The sequence below is a fragment of the Leishmania panamensis genome, assembly GCF_000755165.1.
Source record: "Leishmania panamensis strain MHOM/PA/94/PSC-1 chromosome 34 sequence".
Lineage (NCBI taxonomy): Eukaryota > Euglenozoa > Kinetoplastea > Trypanosomatida > Trypanosomatidae > Leishmania > Leishmania panamensis.
The window spans coordinates 481677-499552 of NC_025881.1; the positions used below are offsets into that span (position 1 = coordinate 481677).

The 17876-nt window shown below is 55.7% G+C and overlaps 4 protein-coding genes across 4 annotated transcripts, besides 2 other annotated features; all 4 read left to right on the plus strand.

The window, feature by feature from the left end:
- Nucleotides 1-2272: 2272 nt before the first annotated feature.
- LPMP_341260 (hypothetical protein) lies at nucleotides 2273-4390 on the plus strand (the record flags this gene model as incomplete). The annotated part of the gene is made up of 1 exon (XM_010704250.1): nucleotides 2273-4390. The coding sequence occupies one exon, from the start codon at nucleotides 2273-2275 to the stop codon at nucleotides 4388-4390; it is 2118 nt and encodes a 705-aa protein (XP_010702552.1).
- A 2356-nt stretch (nucleotides 4391-6746) lies between these two features.
- RBP22 (RNA binding protein, putative) lies at nucleotides 6747-7445 on the plus strand (the record flags this gene model as incomplete). Its single annotated transcript, XM_010704251.1, has 1 exon — nucleotides 6747-7445. One exon carries the CDS (start codon nucleotides 6747-6749, stop codon nucleotides 7443-7445), a length of 699 nt encoding a protein of 232 aa, XP_010702553.1.
- A 1257-nt stretch (nucleotides 7446-8702) lies between these two features.
- On the plus strand, nucleotides 8703-11072 carry LPMP_341280 (threonyl-tRNA synthetase, putative; the record flags this gene model as incomplete). Its single annotated transcript, XM_010704252.1, has 1 exon — nucleotides 8703-11072. One exon carries the CDS (start codon nucleotides 8703-8705, stop codon nucleotides 11070-11072), a length of 2370 nt encoding a protein of 789 aa, XP_010702554.1.
- A 229-nt stretch (nucleotides 11073-11301) lies between these two features.
- Nucleotides 11302-11719: a repeat region.
- Nucleotides 11720-13148: 1429 nt separating this feature from the next.
- Nucleotides 13149-15047, plus strand: PEX5 (peroxisome targeting signal 1 receptor, putative; the record flags this gene model as incomplete). The annotated part of the gene is made up of 1 exon (XM_010704253.1): nucleotides 13149-15047. The coding sequence occupies one exon, from the start codon at nucleotides 13149-13151 to the stop codon at nucleotides 15045-15047; it is 1899 nt and encodes a 632-aa protein (XP_010702555.1).
- Nucleotides 15048-15798: 751 nt separating this feature from the next.
- Nucleotides 15799-16212: a repeat region.
- The last annotated feature ends 1664 nt before the right edge of the window (nucleotides 16213-17876 follow it).

Genomic DNA, 17876 nt, shown 5'->3' on the forward strand with positions numbered 1-17876 from the left:
GAGGAAGACACACACACACACATGCACACACGCACGCATCTTTGTCCCGTATCTCAGCAACTGTTACTAAGTAAAGCAGAAAAGCAGACATACAAAAAAACCCAAAGGAGCACGCACACGCCGGTACTGATGGACGCCGGGGCAATTCGTGGACAGAAGAAGGCAATCGAGGAAGCCTCGGTGTCTTCCCTGCACATTGGCTGAGTCAGAGAGAGGATGGGGAGAGTGATACGTTTGTCGCACACAGAGACATAGACAGACGCTATGTGCCGGCTTCTTTGTTCTCCTCTTTCTTCGACTTCCCCTCCGGCGCGCTTTCTTTGCCCGTCATCTCCCTCACCAGACACGACCCTGCCATTCTCGCAGTTGCATGGACTGCACGGCAGTGTAGCGTTGGAATGGAAGAGAGTCACTGGACTTTTTGCCCGGAGAATCGGGCAGACCTTGGTGCGACATCGATAACCAAGTGTGTGTGTGTGTGTGCGTGCTCATGCTGTCCTCTCTCTCCCAGCCGCTCTGCCCTATGTGCAAGGCAGTCAGGGCAGATACTCCGCGTATCTCATGTTCTCTCACGGCATATTACCAAAGAAAGCATAGTAAACGCAAATTGTTACCGTCCTTCTCTTCCTCCTTCGCTGTTCATCTTTCTTGCTGCGACTCATGTCATTGTATGTGCCCATCATGTACGCCCATACACTGATACACACATACCCACACACTTTCGGGGAGAGGGGTGGACACTACCACCACGTATAGTGGAATCCCCCGGGTCATTGCTCAGGCCCTCTCTTCGTTTCGCATCTTTATCTTCTCACTCTTCCGCATCCTCTGCACACCCACCCTCTTCCCCCGTCTGTCGACTCATTCGCCTTCGTGTGCGTGTATGGGTAACTGTGCTCTAGCTCTGTCTTTCACCCCCCTTTATTGTGTGTGTGTGTTTCCTTCCTTCCCTCCCTCCCTCCCCTCCCCCCTTTTTTCTCCTCTGTAGGCTTGCTGTTGCCCTCCGTTTTTCTTTTTTTTTTGTTCAATTTGAGCTTGTCTTTTGTTGTGGCGGATTCATCTTCCCTTTTCCCTTGGTGTCTTTCGTGCCCTTTTTGGTTTTCTTCGCGCTCATTCATTGCTCTGTGGTGCACACACTCGCCCTCTCTCGGAGAAACCACACCCCACGCGCACATACGGAGAAGTACAGGGGCATATGCACATACACCCATTTATCTTCTCTGTGTTACCCCCTGTACCTTGTTGAGTGACTCTGTTGCTTCTCTTGTCTTCCTTGGTAGAGTCTTTAAGAGCACGTGTTCTTGTTTTTTTCGTGTCTCAGCAGCTTCCGTGATATGCAAGGATCTGTTTGAACCCTGTGCGCTGTTTACGCTCGTCGTGTCTCCCCATCCTTTGTAGCTTTTGCTTTCGAAAGACATCGTGGTGCATGAGAGGAGTGAGGCCCATCACAAGAGTGGGTCAGAAGAAAGTGTTGCGTAGGGTGCATGCGTATGTGCGGGTTGAATTGAGGGCCTGTGGGCCTAGCTCGAATCAACGAAAAACACCAACCGTGCTACTAAAAACTGCCCTCCTGTACATCACCACAGCGCCACCATTTGCTCAGTTGGTCTCTGACGAAACACGAGTTCTCAGAAGAAGAAAGCAGAAGTAGGGAGAGAAGAGGAGGAAAGTGAAGGTGTTTACGAACTCTCGCCCCCCCCCCCATCCACCACTATCCACTCACAGCGGCTGAGCAAGGGGCAGCACATCACTCGGCGTTGACGCTCCCTCGTTCTCCTTTTGCCTTCTTTTTTTTCTGTGTTCTTCTCCTTTCCACGTCCCTTCCCTTTCCTCTCGATTTCTCTCGCTCGCTTGCGCAACTTCACGGGGTGAGGGTGTAACGCGTTTTTCTTCTCACCTTCAACATATTTGCGTGCCGGGCTGTGCAGCATCAGTGTATTATCTCTCTCTCTCTATTTGTGCGGTCACCTTTGCTGAGTTGTGACCGCTGTGTTGGTCGCTGTGTTTACGCGTATTGCATAAATACTCCTCCCTTCCCCTTCTTTGTCTTCTCTGATATCTGTGCTCTTTGTTTTCTTCGTGACTTCGTCTGGAGTGCCTGGGTAGCTCAGCACCCGTTATAGCGGCACGTAACACCAGTGCTCCGGTGGCGTATCTCCACTGTGTCTTTCTTCTTTTTTTTTTCCACTCGATTGTTTCTTTATATACTGTACGTGTGCTCGACCTACTCATCCACCTACCCCCGAGCAGCAGCAGCAGCAGCAGTTCGTGGATGGAGTACCTTGATCATCTCTTGAACAAGAAGGTTGAGCGGGAACGGCTCAGTGCGGGTGGTGATGACGCTTCGTCGTCGTCATCTGCCACTGCGGCGGCCGGAGGTAGTAGCAAGCCCGCTGATGGTCATGGTGGTATCGGAGATAAGCCGGCCGCGAGTGCGGCACCGCGATTGTGTTGGCTCTGCAACCGAACAAGCCCCTTGCGCTTCCGTCTACAAGGTGGCATTCATCTCTGCTTCACGTGCTTCCGGGCGTCGTACTTATCGCTGCTCCACCCCATCATCAACACATCTGCCAGGCGTGACAGTGACGCAAAATTCTTGAAGCTGATCTACAACATCGAGAGCGAAAGAACGATGTCCATGACGCTGCCAAGAGACGAGTTGCTCTCTAGCATGTACGGCGAGATCATCGATCCGCAGCGGGCATCATTCGTGATGAGCTCGTCCATGATGCAGCAGCGCCGACTGTCGGAGACGCAGCGCGCTGGCAAAGGCGGTGCCGCGGGCGTCACAGCGAGCGCCAATTCCTTTTGGAAGTGCCCCCTATGCACCTTCGTGAACGCGACCTTCGCGCACGAGTGCGAGGCGTGCGGATTCGTCAATCCGGGTGAGGTCATCTGCCCCGTCTGCAAGACTCGCTGCTCCATCGGCGTGATAACCACCTCACCGACCGAAGCGAGCTCCACAACCAAGTGCAAGCATGGCGTGCCGCATTGCATCTGGAACTGCCGCGAGTGCGGCGGGCTCAACACCATCGACGGTGACAGCTGCTCGTTGTGCCACAGGCCGCGCTACTGGGCATGCTCGCAGTGCACGGCACTGCACCGCATGGCGCGCGGCGAGGATGGCTTGCGCTACTGTCCCACTTGCGGTGCGTACAACACCCCGGATGACATCTTGGTCGGCCAGGCAAAGATCGACAAGGAGACCAAGTACGCGAATATGATAACGTCGAAGCCGGGTGCGAGGCAGAGGCACAGCGGCGGCGACAAGGACCACGGCCTCAACGGCGGCGATTCGCGGGCGGCAGCGGGTAGTGCTGCTACAGCGGAAGCCAATAGCGAAGTTATCTTTGGGGTTAACGACACCTACACGCTGGAGGAACGGGCGCGGCAGAAGCGAATTGAAGACAATGAAAAACGACTGCTTTCCCGCCTGAAGCAGCTGCACATAACCCGCAACGTGCAGAAGACGGATGGAAACTGCCTTTTCCGTGCCCTGGCAAACCAGCTCTTTGGGCAACCACGGCTGCATTACCTCGTGCGCTCCCTCGCTACTGCGTACATGAGCGAGCACTCCGAAGACTACGCCATCCTGTTCGACGGCGCGGCGGAGTGGAAGAAGTACCTAGCAGCAATGAAGGAGCAGGGTACCTGGGGTGATGAGCTGTGCCTCAACGCTGCCGCCCGCTGCTTTCGGGTCAATATCCACGTCATCACAAGCGACCAAAATCGCTGGCACATTGTGTTCCAGTACGACCAGTTAGGGAGCACGCGCTCAAATTGCAGCTATGAAGTTGCAGAGAAGAACACTGTGTCGAGCGGCAAAGAGCCACTTGACACCTTGTCGACGTTGAAGTCTGCCGTAGCGGAGGCACCGCTCTATTGTGAGAGTGTGTCGCTGTTTCTCGCCTACCTTTCCCCGGTGCATTACGACGACATCACACCCATGCCCGTGGCACAGCTTCAGCTCGGCGAGTTGCTCAGCGGGGAGCTGAATAAGCGCGTGAAGCGCAAGCAGAAGTCACGCAGTGCCAGTGACCGTGGTAGCGCCACTTCTGCAGTACCCTTAAGAGGCCTACCATCCGTACCAGACTCCAGATGTGGAGGCCGCAGGGTGGATGCTTCGATCATGTCGCGCACGCCTGTTCGTTCGCCTCGTGTGGAGGCGCTCTTAGAGCGGGTTAGGACGCGCGCGAGGTCGTCTAATGGTCTCAGGCCGCCCCTGGTGTCGCCAACCTCTTCGAATGCGACTGTACCGCTGGTGCCATGCTTACGGCCGCAGTCCGGCAACCTGTACGCAGGCAGGGGTTCAGAACCGCCGTCGCGGCCTCCGCCTTCGCCTTCGCCTTCGCCTTCGCCAAGTAGCTCCCGCGGCTTTCCAAGCGAGTAAACGTGCTCTCTGAAATTCAATGTGCAGCGTGCACAGCAGGGGGGAGGGAAAGGAGGGGCGTCGAAGAGTGCACAGCTTGCGGGACGCACTCACGTGTGCCTCTGCCTTCCGCTTTTCTTCCTTTTACCGCGTATGGGCACATCTTTGCGTATTGGCCACGGGTGACGTACGAAAGAGGTGACTTCTTTGGTTTGACTTTTCGCCTCGCTATTGCTCGACATGTCGAATACGACGATAGCCTCGCTCTCTCTCTCTCTCTCTCACGCGCGCTTCCGCGTGCTTTCCCGTGTGAGTTGAGTCTTTTCTGACCTTCCCCTACTGCTGTCTCTTTCTCCCTGTTCACCTGGCCTCTCTCTTGCCCAGGAGCAGCCCTGTGATCACCTGGCCTTTGCCTGCTCCTTTTTTGTTGCTGTTGTTGTTTTGTGACTCCGCCGGCTCGTCTTCTTGCTGTTGTTTCTATTCTCTCTCGCACCGCTTCTGGTTGCGCGCCTAGCCTGTGAACGCACAGCTGGCGAGCGAGAGTGCGGGAAAGAACCAAAGGGGCTATGAATGGGTCTGTTGAATGGGGGCATTGGGTGCGTGTGCAGCGACAAAAGGAGAGAAAGAAGAGCACGAATAATCGGCGGCAATCGGCGGTAACGCGTGCGATGGCGGCAGCGACAACAAAGGAGCCCCGATGGGTGCATGGCGGTGCTGTTAGTGTACGTTCGTGCGTCCATACGTTGTTTCTCTCTCTACCCTTTCCACCTCTCTGTTTTTCTTGCTCCTTTATGCCGCCGTGTGGTGTCGCTGTTGCTCATGCATGCGCGCGCGTTGTTTGCTGAGCCTTTCTCTTGTCTCTTTGTTCTTTTTTTGTTTTGTGCGTCTCTCTCTCTCTCCCTCTGTGTATGTGTGGACGGATATTCTTCTTGTTGGGGGGTGCGAGCCACATGATATCTTCATCCACACGTCTTCCCCACATCGCATGCGTTCTCTCTCCATTTCTTTCTTTCTTTCGCTGTTATTGTTTAATTTGTGCTACGTGTAGGGACATCGAGGATTTCGTTTTTCTTCGCTCTCCTCCACCATTTTCGCGCTGCAAGTATGGCCATATACGTGTGTGTGTGTGTCTCTCTCTCTTTCTGTTGGCCTACCTGCAACGCCTTTTCTTAGTTTCTGCTTCTCATTCTCCTTTTCTATTGTCTCGCTCGGCTTCGCGAGGCGTGCGGCGTTAAATGTCGGCTTTGTTCTTCCCTTGTTTCGTTGCTCGTTGTTGCGGTGTGTGTGGAAGTTGTCACTGGCCGTGCAGTCACCCCTCACTCAGCTTGTCCCCCCCCTTTTCTCCGCACACCTCCTTCTCGTCTTTTTATGGTTCTTTTCCGTTACAATGATGCGTTTTCTACACACACACACATGCCCCTATTCAGATAAATGAGCACCTCCATTTGTCCTTCCCTCCTTTCCCATTCGTACCCATCTCTTGTTGCCATAAAGGGTGCTACCGTCAAGTCCATCAGCAAGGATGCACAGGCAAAAGAGAGGAAACACGAAAAAGGAAATGCGTTTGGCCCAAGTGCGTTGAGCCCACAAGTTCTGGCGTTTTACCAAGAAACAAACCTGTCCAGCCGCGCATGAGCTGCTTGAGACTGCGCAGCAATGCGCGAGCAAGGCGTAGTGCATATAAAGCACTCCCTCATAGGCCGGATGTCAGGTGGAGTGTGTAAAGGCGCGGAAAAAAGCGAAGGTGTCACTGCTGAGCGAATGGATGCGTTGATGACCTCACTTGTGCACTCGTCTTTTTCGAAGTGAACAGCGCCGCGTGGACGGATGCCTAGCTGCGTGTGACTGTGCGTGTGTGACTAGGTTTGTTGAGCTGCTCTTTGCCTTCTCTGCGGCTGTCCCTCCAGTTCTTTCTCCATTTCAATGGCAATTCAGCTCCTTCAAACGCTTCTTGTAGGAAAGGCTAAGCCGCCTCAACGCCCATTTTCCATTGTCCATCTCCTCGCCTTTGCTTGCTCTCTTTCTGCACCTCTCTCTTCTTTCGCGCTTCGCTACCGCTTCACATCATCTGCGTATCTCCGTCATCCCCCCTTCTGCATGATGCATTCAGGCTAATAAACATCTCCCACACAGTCATATACACAGCCCGACTCGCACACTCCCGTGCGCACATTGAGGAGAGGGAGAGAGAGAGAGGGAAGGACACTTCGCGCTCTTTTCGTCCCCCATCCTGGCGCACACTCCCGCCGCTACTCTGGATAAGATTGTCTTGTTTTTGGACTAAATTTTTTTTTAGTACTTCTTCGCTCCGTCTTCAGTCATCTGCGGCGGCACGCCCAATGCGCATACCCGGAAGAGAGACGGAGGACGACAACGGATGAGCCTTTTAGGGGTGGAGCACTACGCCCCACCGTCGCAGCGCGGTGTGCTCTACTTCAACACGATCCCGCGCGATATGCGACCACAAGAGGTCCGACTGCACTTCAATCAGTACGGCGAAGTTCGGCGCATGAAGTTCATTCCTTTCCCGAAGAAGGCGCGCCGCCCGGGCGGACCGCTTCTCCCACTGCAGTACAAGGAGGGCTGGATGGAGTTCACTTCTGCTAGTGATGCACAGCACGCGGCGCAGTGCATGAATGGCCAGCCGATCGACGTGAAGCGGCAGCGCCGGTGCTACGGTCAGCTGTGGACAGTGCGCTTCATGGAAGGGTTCACGTGGGACTCGTTGTTGGAGGAGGCGGAGGCGAAGCGGCGTGCTTGGCGAGCGGCCGAGGTGGAGGCGCGCAAAGAGGAGCGGTCAATGAACGAGGCGTACCGGCGGATGGCGATGCAGGCAGAGCAGCAACGGAGGGCGAAGCGGCGCCATCGCGAGGTGAGAGTGACCAGTCACAGCGATGTAGATGCACATGACGATGTAGGAAGGCCATTGGTCGCTACAGACAACGGAGCTTTATGTATTTGCGGCGGTACAGGTCGTGGTGCGACAGCCAATTCTGCTACCACGCCGAAGGTTCACTCGGCGAAGAAGTCCGAGCGCGACGCCACAAAGAAACTCAAGAAGCGCAGAGACGCGTAGCAGTGCGCGAGTCTAAGAGAGTGGTGCTGAAGGAATGAGAGGGAGAGAGAGGGGGAGGGAGCCATATGGCAGCCTTTTGGACCGACCTCGTCAATGCGACGTTTGTCTGTGTTGTTTTGTTTTGCTTGTGTCCCTCTTCATCTCTTTCGCTCGCTCACGTTGTCTCTGTTTTAGTCTTGTACAGTACTCTTGGCTGCTCTGGAGGCGTGCACGGCGACTTTAATGGGTGTAACCGCAATGTGGACGGATGTGCTCGTCTTTTCACTGGATCAGACGCAGTAAACCAATCCAAACGATAGCAAAGTAATCAACATTACCTGCATAGAGGCACAGGGCCAGAGGCGAGCTTATGCAAGAGCACACATATCTGTGCACGCTTGCTTGTTGGCTTTGCTTCTCATACTCTTCTCGCTTCTTCCCATTACGGAGAGAAGAGGGCAACGAAGGGGGTGCTGAGGGTGTTGCAGCGCGCCCTCAAGGCAGTGCTCACGCAAGCTGGATACTCAACTCTGTGTAAGGTGCACTTTCGCATTCGTCCACTCCATTGTTCCTCCTTACTCTCGCTAATCTCGTGTATCTGTGCATCTGCACCCGCATCGCCTGCATGCATGCTGATTCTTGACAATCGTACGTCTTGTGCTCCGCATGTAGCGCCAACCTAACCTCCGTTCTCTACAGCTGAAACTCAAGCAAAGAAACAAGCAAGCTAACGAGAAAAAGGTCAATAATTCCCTATCATCTACACACAAGGCACTACGCTTACACCATCTCTCTTTCTCTCTGACGTGGTGCCTTCATCAGGTTCTCCCTCTCTTTTTCTTCGTTGGCGTGACAGTTTTCCTATTCTTTTCTCTTGCCAATCAGGCGATCACCCCACCTCTACGGTTGTCTTCGTGTGTGTGTGTGTGTGTGTGTTCACTGAACTGACAAAGTAAAACGCCTGCAGCACCAGTTTCGTGGTATGTTGTGCCTCTGCGCACACGTACGTGTCTCAGCAATCTCAGCCAACCAACACCCACAAAAACGACTTCGCTGTCTCAGCACTGCGTCTTCAGCTCGCCGTCTGCAACGTGCTTTGGACGCGGTTCTCGCTTGCTGCTCTCGTACTGTCCTCCTTCGCTTGCGTGCGCGAGTATCCGCACCTGTAGGGGCGCGCGTAACTCCGTTGCCCAGTGCTTCAGCTGCGACTCTCGCTGCGTCTCGTATTGCAGCTTCTTTTCCTCCTCGTCTGCTGTGCCCAACTCGACCTCAGTCACCATGTCTGGAAAGAAGAAGGCGACGGAGGTGACCGTGAATTTGGCCACCCTGATGGAGCCGGACTTCTGGAAGCAACGCGTCAAAATCTTCGAGCAGCTGTGGCAGCAGCAGCAGAACCGCTATGAGTCGATGAAAGCCCCGATCAAGGTGACCCTGCCGGATGGAAAGGTGATGGACGCCGAGAGCTGGGTTACGTGCCCGCTGGACATCGCAAAATGCCTGTCCAACTCGCTGCCGGACAAGGTCATTGTCGCCCGTGTGAACGAGGCGCTGTGGGACTTGACGCGGCCACTCGAGGGTGACTGCCACTTGGAGCTGCTGGACTGGGACGACGAGGATGCACATGAGGTATTCTGGCACAGCTCCTCGCACGTGCTCGGCTACGCGCTGGAGCGCATCTTTGATACGAAGCTCTCCGTCGGCCCGGCGCTGAAGGAGGGTGGCTTCTTTTATGAGGGCCTCACCAACCGCCCGGTGTCCGAGTCGGACTACAAGGCGATCGAGTCGGCCATGCAGGAGCTGGTGAAGCAGAAGATGCCCTACCAGCGTCTCGAAGTGTCAAAGGAGGACGCCCTGAGACTCTTCGGATACACGGAGTTCAAGAGCAAGATCCTGGCGAGCAAGGTGCCGGACGGGGGCACGTGCACCGTGTACCGGTGCGGTATGCTCATTGACCCGTGCCGTGGTCCCCACCTCCCGGACACGGGCCGCGTCAAGGCCTTTGCTGTAACTAAGAACTCCTCCTCTTACTTTGAAGGCAAGGCAGAGAATGAGGTGCTGCAGCGCGTGTACGGCATTTCATTCCCGAAGAACATCATGTTAACTGAGTGGAAGATGATCCAGGAGGAGGCTGCGAAGCGGGACCATCGCGTGATTGGCCGCCAGCAGAACCTCTTCACCTTCAACGAGGTCTCACCTGGCAGCGCCTTCTGGCTGCCGCACGGTGCACGCATCTACAACACTCTCGTGGAGTTCCTGCGCAAGAAGTATCGCCGCTGCGGTTTCCAAGAGGTTATCTCGCCCAACATGTACTCCTCCAAGCTGTGGATGGTGTCGGGCCACTGGGAAAAGTACGCCGACAACATGTTCTGCACAAAATGTGAGAAGGAGGACTTTGGCCTGAAGCCGATGAATTGCCCGGGCCACTGTATCATGTTCGCGTCCCAGCCGCACTCGTACAGGGAGCTGCCGATTCGCTACGCAGACTTTGGCGTGTTGCACCGTAACGAGCTGAGCGGTGCCTTGACGGGACTGACCCGCGTGCGTCGTTTCCAGCAGGACGATGCGCACATCTTCTGCCGGATGGACCAGATCACAGATGAGATGGAGGGCCAGATGCAGTTCCTCAGCGACGTTTATGGCGTGCTGGGCTTCAAGTTCTACTTTTACCACTCCACCCGTCCCGCAAACAAGCTTGGCTCTGACGCGCTCTGGGACCAGTCGGAGTCGTATCTGCGCGCCGCGCTGAACCGGTTCTGTGGCATTCCGGAGGAGTTGCCGGACCCGTTGCGCCCCGATCAGCGTTTCTGCTACGACGGCAAGCCGGAGTCAGTCAAGAAGATGAAGATACTTATGAAGAAGGTGGAGCACAGCGAGGACCTCAACGCCTGGAAGGGGCCGACCAACGGCGGCGAGGGCTGGATTGAAAATGCTGGCGATGGCGCCTTCTACGGCCCCAAGATCGACATTGTGGTCGAGGACGCGCTGCGCCGCCGCCACCAGTGCGCCACGATTCAGCTAGACTTCAACCTGCCGAGTCGCTTTGGCCTCAAGTACACCCTTCCCGCCGCGGAGAAAGAGGAGGTGGCGGCGGCCTCGATGGAGAAGCGGAAGCACACCGATCCTGCTCCGACCACCGCTTCGCCACCGGCCGCGGCGGATGACGAGAGCAAGCCGAAGCTCAGCACGTACGAGGCTGCCGTGCGTGACCTTGGCATCGACCTGGAGCTGGACGCCAACCAGGCCCGCCCCGTCATGATCCACCGCGCCATTCTCGGTTCCTTGGAGCGCTCGATTGCCATTCTGTGCGAGCACTTTGGCGGCGACTGGCCATTCTGGCTAAGCCCCCGCCAGGTGATGGTGGTGCCTGTCTCGGCCTCCAACTACGGGTATGCGCAGAAGGTGCGCGACACGATGCACGATGCGGGCTTCTACGCGGACGTCGACAACGGTGCCGCCACGCTGGACAAGAAGATCCGCAATTCGGAGAAGGCGCGCTACAACTTCATCCTTGTCGTGGGTCAGCAGGAGCAGGACGCGACCAGTGTCAACATCCGCGCGCGCGGCGAGAGGCGACTGGGAAATAAATCGCTGGCGGAGGTCGTTCAGTGGTTCACGGAGATGGCGGACACGCATAGCAGAGGGTTCTAGGTCACCCTCCTAAGGAGGGTTAGACAGTGGTAGACAGGGATGCGGGCGTGTATGTGCGCATGTGTGTGTGTGTGTGTGTTTGGGGGTGTTTGTGCGGCTGGTCATCTATGCATAGGAGAAAAGTGGCGTCGTGAGTGAGCACTATTTTGTTTCTCGTTTCTTGCACTTTTTCCCTCTTTTTATCATCTTCTATCCATTCTTTATTTTTTTAAGGCAATACACCTCTCTTCCCGATGATGGGAGACACCCCAGAGCGCAGCACCTCCCCTCGCTCTGCGCGGCGAAGCCGAACAGAGCCCCCCTATCCCAGCCAACGCCGAGCTGCCTCTGGCGGTGGCAGGGCGAAGCACCCACGACGTAGCGAAGCCAGGGCGGCGCCGGGTCGGGGCGACCTGCAACAGTGCACACGCCTGCGCCATCCATGCGATGGACGGGGTGCCGGCGTGTCTCACCCGGCCCGCACCGCCTGGCGGTGTTTGGGCGGGGGGTGGGGCTGAGGCCGTGCCCCGGTGACTGAGCCGGCGCGTTGCTGCACTGTGCGTGTCTAGCACTGCTTCGCACCGCGCGGTGGGTCACTGACAGGCGGGAGGGGGGGGGTGGAGTGGAGTTTGTGCTCACACTGTGTGGGAGAGGATATGGACGTGCTGAGAGGAAACATAGTTAATACCTACTTTACTGGTGTTGTTGTAACGACTTTGTCTTCTACCTAATTATTTTACTGACGTTGAATGGGAGGGGTAATGAGATCCGACGCAGCCTCGAGCGGAGACGAATGGACAAATTCAGAAGATCGTGTGTTTAAGCAGCGGCTTTTACGTCGGAAAGCACGCAGTTAGGCCCCCCTAATTTACCCTACATGTTCGCCAGAGCCGATGCATGGACACCAACGAAAGAATAATGGTAATGAAGTCGTGTTCACAGCGAAACAACTGCAGATGAAAGGTAATAAGAAAGTGTGGAGGGGTTTGCGCTGCCAAGCGGCGAAGGCACGTGTTGTTTTTTCTCTGGTGTATATCTTTCTGCTGTCCGTATGGTTTGTATGTGTGTGTGTGCGGGTTTCTCTCTCTCTCTCTGACTCCGATGACTCTTTTTTTCCCCCTTTGCTGGTGGTTTGCTTGATCAGTTGTGTCCTCATTTTCTCTTTGCTTCGGTTGCTGGGCTCCACTTGTTTTCCTTGCCCACTTGTGCTAATCGGCGTCTCTCACACTTCCCCCCTTCTCTCTTCTTCGCATCGCGTGCCTGTGCTTGTTGTGGTGCGCCCCTCCTGCTGTTTGCCCTTTGAGGAGCGATGTAAAGGCTGAATGGTCCGAGCGGCAACATGAAGGGGAGCCGAGAGAACAGAAAAGGAAAGCAAAACAAGGACAGTTTGGCAAGGGCGAAATGATGCGCTTCTCTTGGTGCTGCTTCTGCCTCTGCCTCTCTTCTTTTCAGCTACTCCGAACACGTGAATTTGATCGCTCGACTCGCGGATGTGTGCGCGCGTGTTTTTCTCTATCGCTGTCCTGTTTTTCTCTTCTTCAAATGGTGGAGGCTGCTGCACGCCTTGTGACTGTCATAGGGACTGCTGATTTATCAAACCGCGTCGGACTTGCTGTCGAGCGACTGCGTGTCTACGTGTCACTGGAGGAGGAGGGGAGAATGTGACGACGCAACCTCGTTTGGTTGGCCTACCCTCCTTGCTTTTCTTCGCTCTCACATAAGGCCATCGTATCTCTCTTGCAGCATCTTTATCTGAACTGTATTCCTCATAATTGTATCCATCTTTGTTTTCTCAACTCGACTTTACTGAATCGACGTCCTCATGGTGGGGTGTGCGCACTCCCCCCTCCCCCCTTTCCCCACACACACAAACATGCATGAGCCACTTACCCCCTTAGCATCTTCGTTGTGTTTATACACAGGCACACGCATACATACCCGAGCCAGGTCTTCACAAGGTCACACGCACGTCACTCCTGTGCGTAGCCGCAAAGCTTGCCCGTGCTCGACGCACCTAAAGTGAGTGCACAACGAACTCTTCTGTGTTTCTTTTGATTTTGTTCGTTCCCCTATAAGAAAGGTATAAGGGCAGTCACAATGGACTGCAACACCGGAATGCAGCTGGGGCAGCAGCTCGCTAAGGACACCATGATGTCGCACGGCGGTGTGCCCATGAGCGGCATCATGTCAGAGCAGGATGCCCTGATGCCGAACGTACAGGTGGCATGCACTAACCCCATGATGGAGGCTCAGTGGGCACAGAATTTTCAGCAGCAGCAGGCGATGCAAGCAATGCGGCAGCAGCACGAGATGGAGCAGGCATTTCAGAACTCGCAGCAGCAGCAGGTTGCCGTTGTGCAGGGCGGACAGATGCTTGGCATGGCTAGACCATCGCTGCCGCAGCTCATGACGCAGCAGCAGCAGCAAGCATCCATGATGAATGCCGCTATGATGAGCCAGGGGATGATGGCGGCCAACATGGGTTTTGGCATGATGATGCCACGCACGCAGTATCAGCCGTTATCCAACCTGTCCGCGCTGCAGCCCAAGCAGCAACAACAGCAGCAGCAGCAGCAGACACTGGTGAACCTAGCACCGGCGGCGCAGGACTCGGCGTGGGCGGACCAACTCAGCCAGCAGCAGTGGAACACCGACTACTCACAGGTGCAGGTATTCGGCACAGCAGGGACGGAGAGCAAGACGGCGGAGGAGCGCATTAAGGACAGCGAATTCTACAAATTTATGGACCAGATCAAGAACAAGGAGGTACTGATTGACGAGGAGAAGGGCGAGCTAGTGCCGGGCCCCGGGCCCGAGGTCGTGGTCCCGGAGGACACGGAGTACCTTCGCGACTGGGCCGCGATGGAGGGGATGAACATGCCGGAGAGCGTCTTCCAGCCGCTGCCATCGTCGAGCGCGATGACACCTCCGGCGAACAGGGATCCGGACTCGTATGTCGAGGAAATGGACATGGCCGAGAACGACGTCGAGGACTGGGCGCAGGAGTATGCGGAGATGCAGGAGCGCCTGCAGAAGGTGACGAACAGTACTGATTACCCCTTCGAGCCAAACAACCCATACATGTTTCACGACTTGCCGTACGAGGAGGGGATGGAGATGCTCCAGCTTGGCAACCTGGCCGAGGCGGCTCTTGCCTTTGAGGCTGTATGCCATAAGGATAGCAGTAATGAGAAGGCATGGCAGGTCCTCGGCACGACGCAGGCGGAAAACGAGAAGGATGGGCTGGCCATCATTGCCCTTAACAATGCCCGGCAGCTGAACCCCCGCAACCTCGAGGTTCACGCCGCGCTGAGCGTGTCGCACACGAACGAGCGCAACACCGATGCTGCCATGGACTCGTTGAAAGCGTGGCTCGTACAGCACCCCGAGTATGAGCAGCTCGCCTCTGTTTCCATCCCGCCTAACCCGGATCTTGACGTGCAGGACACCTTCTTCTTTGCCGACCCGTCCCGTATGCGCGAGGTCCGCACTCTCTATGACGCTGCCATCGAGATGAACCCGAGCGACTCTCAGCTTTTTACAAATCTCGGCGTGCTGCACAACGTGGCTCATGAGTTCGACGAGGCTGCCGAGTGCTTCCGCAAGGCAGTCGCGCTACACCCTGCTGACCCCAAGTTGTGGAACAAGCTCGGGGCCACGCTGGCGAACGGTGGCCACCCTGACCAGGCACTGGAGGCGTACAACCACGCTCTGGACATCAACCCAGGCTACGTACGAGCCATGTACAACATGGCAGTCGCGTACAGCAACATGTCGCAGTACAACATGGCTGCCCGTCAAATTGTCAAGGCAATCGCGTCACAGCAAGGCGGCACGAATCCCAGTGGAGAGGGTTCCATTCTGGCAACACGAAGCATGTGGGACCTCCTGCGTATGACGCTGAACCTGATGGACCGCGATGACTTGGTTCAGCTGACGTACACCGAGAATTTGGAGCCGTTTGTGAAGGAGTTCGGCCTCGAGGCCCACGTCTAATCACCTGCTACACGAGGCAGTGACAGAGAACGTTTCACAGCAGCAAGGTGGTAGGAGCATCTGGGGAGGTGTGGGGGCGCGGCAAGCTATCTATCGGCCTACCGTTCTCTTGCCTCTCGCTATTCCTTCTCCTGTTCTCTTTTCCGCCGCTTGCCTGTCTACGCTTCTCTTCCAACTCGTTTCAAAGCTTATTCCTCTTTTTCTTCTGAGCTCGCTTCCCCCACCGCCACCTTGCCCCATTAAAGGTATGTGTATGCCCCTGCTTCCTTCCTTCCTTCCTTCCTTCCTTCTCCCCAAGGCAACGGCGAACACTGATCACCAGTGAGCCACTCACTCGACTTCTCCTTTCAGGAGCACGTGTGTGTATGTTTTCTGTTGTCTCTGGCTCCTCTTCCTAGGAATGATCTGCCGTCACCGGTTGTGCAGCCTCGTTGTCCTTCGGCGCTTCCCTTTGCTTTTCTGCCTTGGTGGAGTGGCAGCATCGCTGGCCGCTCCTCCCATTTTGGTGCGTGTTTTCTCCACCTCCGATCATGCCGTGTCTCTCCTTTCTCTTTTAACCCCTTTCACTCCAGCACGCTTGACTGTCTGGCGTTGTTCCTCTCTCTGCTGCAGTGCTGTACACAAGTCTTGTGACTCGCCTTGTCGCCGCGGCTCACTGTGGAGGGCGTATGCGTCTATGAGAGGGAGAGCACCACGAGGAAAGGAGATGGTAGGGCACCTTTGTCTTTTACGTGACTATCACTTCACACTGTGATGGCGGGAGACACCCCAGAGCGCAGCACCTCCCCTCGCTCTGCGCGGCGAAGCCGAACAGAGCCCCCCTATCCCAGCCAACGCCGAGCTGCCTCTGGCGGTGGCAGGGCGAAGCACCCACGACGTAGCGAAGCCAGGGCGGCGCCGGGTCGGGGCGACCTGCAACAGTGCACACGCCTGCGCCATCCATGCGATGGACGGGGTGCCGGCGTGTCTCACCCGGCCCGCACCGCCTGGCGGTGTTTGGGCGGGGGGTGGGGCTGAGGCCGTGCCCCGGTGACTGAGCCGGCGCGTTGCTGCACTGTGCGTGTCTAGCGCTGCTTCGCACCGCGCGGTGGGTCACTGACAGGCGGGAGGGGGGGTGGAGTGGAGTTTGTGCTCACACTGTGTGGGAGAGGATATGGACGTGCTGAATAGCAGCAAAGGGACGTTCCCCACACAAATGGAAAATAAAACGCAGCACACTCACGAAGTTAACACTGACGGCCGAGAGGGAGGAAGGGCCTATGTAACCGTGAATACAAAATTCAGCGAATCAGGTACCTCGCTGGGACGGAGCTTTTCGTCATACCCCTTGACACCATCGTTGAAACACACCCAGGCATGGACGGACAACGACAAGTAAGGAAGCAAAAGGGATCCACACAAATATGTCAGGCAAATCAAGTGGTAGTTATGGCGATGCTCGCTTGGAGGTGAGTGAGGTTTTCACTTTCCGTGACCAGATACCCGCGAGGACATTTTCTGCTGTACCGGCATGACGGTGTGGAGGGGACGGGTGAGTTATGGCTGCATTGAATCATCGACAAGCAGTTGTCTTCTTTCTGAGAGCTTTCGTGTATGTCGCAGTCTGTGTGCTTCTTGGAGTTGTTTAGCGAAGGCGGGATTGGAGTAGTACCTGATGGGCGCCGCTGGCGGTTATGGGCGTGGTGTATGCAGAGAACTGCACTTCTCGCGTGCATGGAACTTTTCACAACTACACGCGTATTATTCACCAAACAACAAAACGCCCAATGGGCACGGAACGCATATCTGTGCGTGTGGCTTTTGTTTTTGGATTCCAGTGAGCCAAGAGGGAGGCTGCCACAGTGGCGATGTCGGTGAAGGCAATGCTTGTGTGTGTGTATGTTTCTTCAAGGTGCTTGTACGCGTGTAGGTGGGCATGACGGTGAGATATGGATGTAGAGGGAGAGCAAAATAGCAGAATAGAGAGGTAGCTCACGGGTACAGTAGAGAGCAAAGAGTAGAATATACTTGCGTGTTTACGTGCATCGCATCCTTGCTCTCTGATGTTACCTTCGGCGTCTCGAACTCTCTACCAAGCTTTCTTCTCCCCCTCTTCTCACTGTCTCACTCACTGACTCTAGGGATGGGTTTCAGTCGCGTGGGAGCTGCAAGTAGCGTGCTCGCTACTCACGTTGCCCCCACTGCGTGATTGCATGAATGATGGCGAAGCACCTGCTGCCCTGCTGCTTGCGGAACAAGCTAAAGGGTAAAGGACCTCTCCTTCATGATTGCTTTCCCCACTCGCTCGACTTCTCTCCATCTCACCGCAACGTTGATGCAGCCCTTGTCCCTTTCTTCTGCTCTGTTTCTGATCCTCCACTTTTCGTTCACCCCTACTTGTTTCGCTTTCGCCTTCCCCTTTCCTGCTTCCTTATCACTGCTGTCCGCACGGTGGTGCCGTCACATAACTCTGGTATCGCCATCTGCATCGCCTGCTCTCTCCATCATCCTTCTTCCGCCAACGGCTGCGGGTGCCATTCACGACGTGCCTCCGACAATTCGCTCATACCGCTGTTTGCATCTACCTTGCCGTCTTTTTCCGTCTTTGTCGTCCCCCTCTTTCACTCGCTTCGCAATTTTTCTGTGCGTTTCACAGCAGTCTTGAATCTCACTTGAAGATAAAGTGCGTGAAAAGACTCCGGAGGGCCTCACTATCGTTCTTCCCTCCCCTTCCCTCCCGCTCTCTATCCCTCTCGCGCATCCCTATCTTGGTTCAGGATCCTAGCTTTGCATCTGCACACCCCCCGTTGTGCGCGTTTTCTAATACCTTTTTTCCTTCTACCTCCAAGT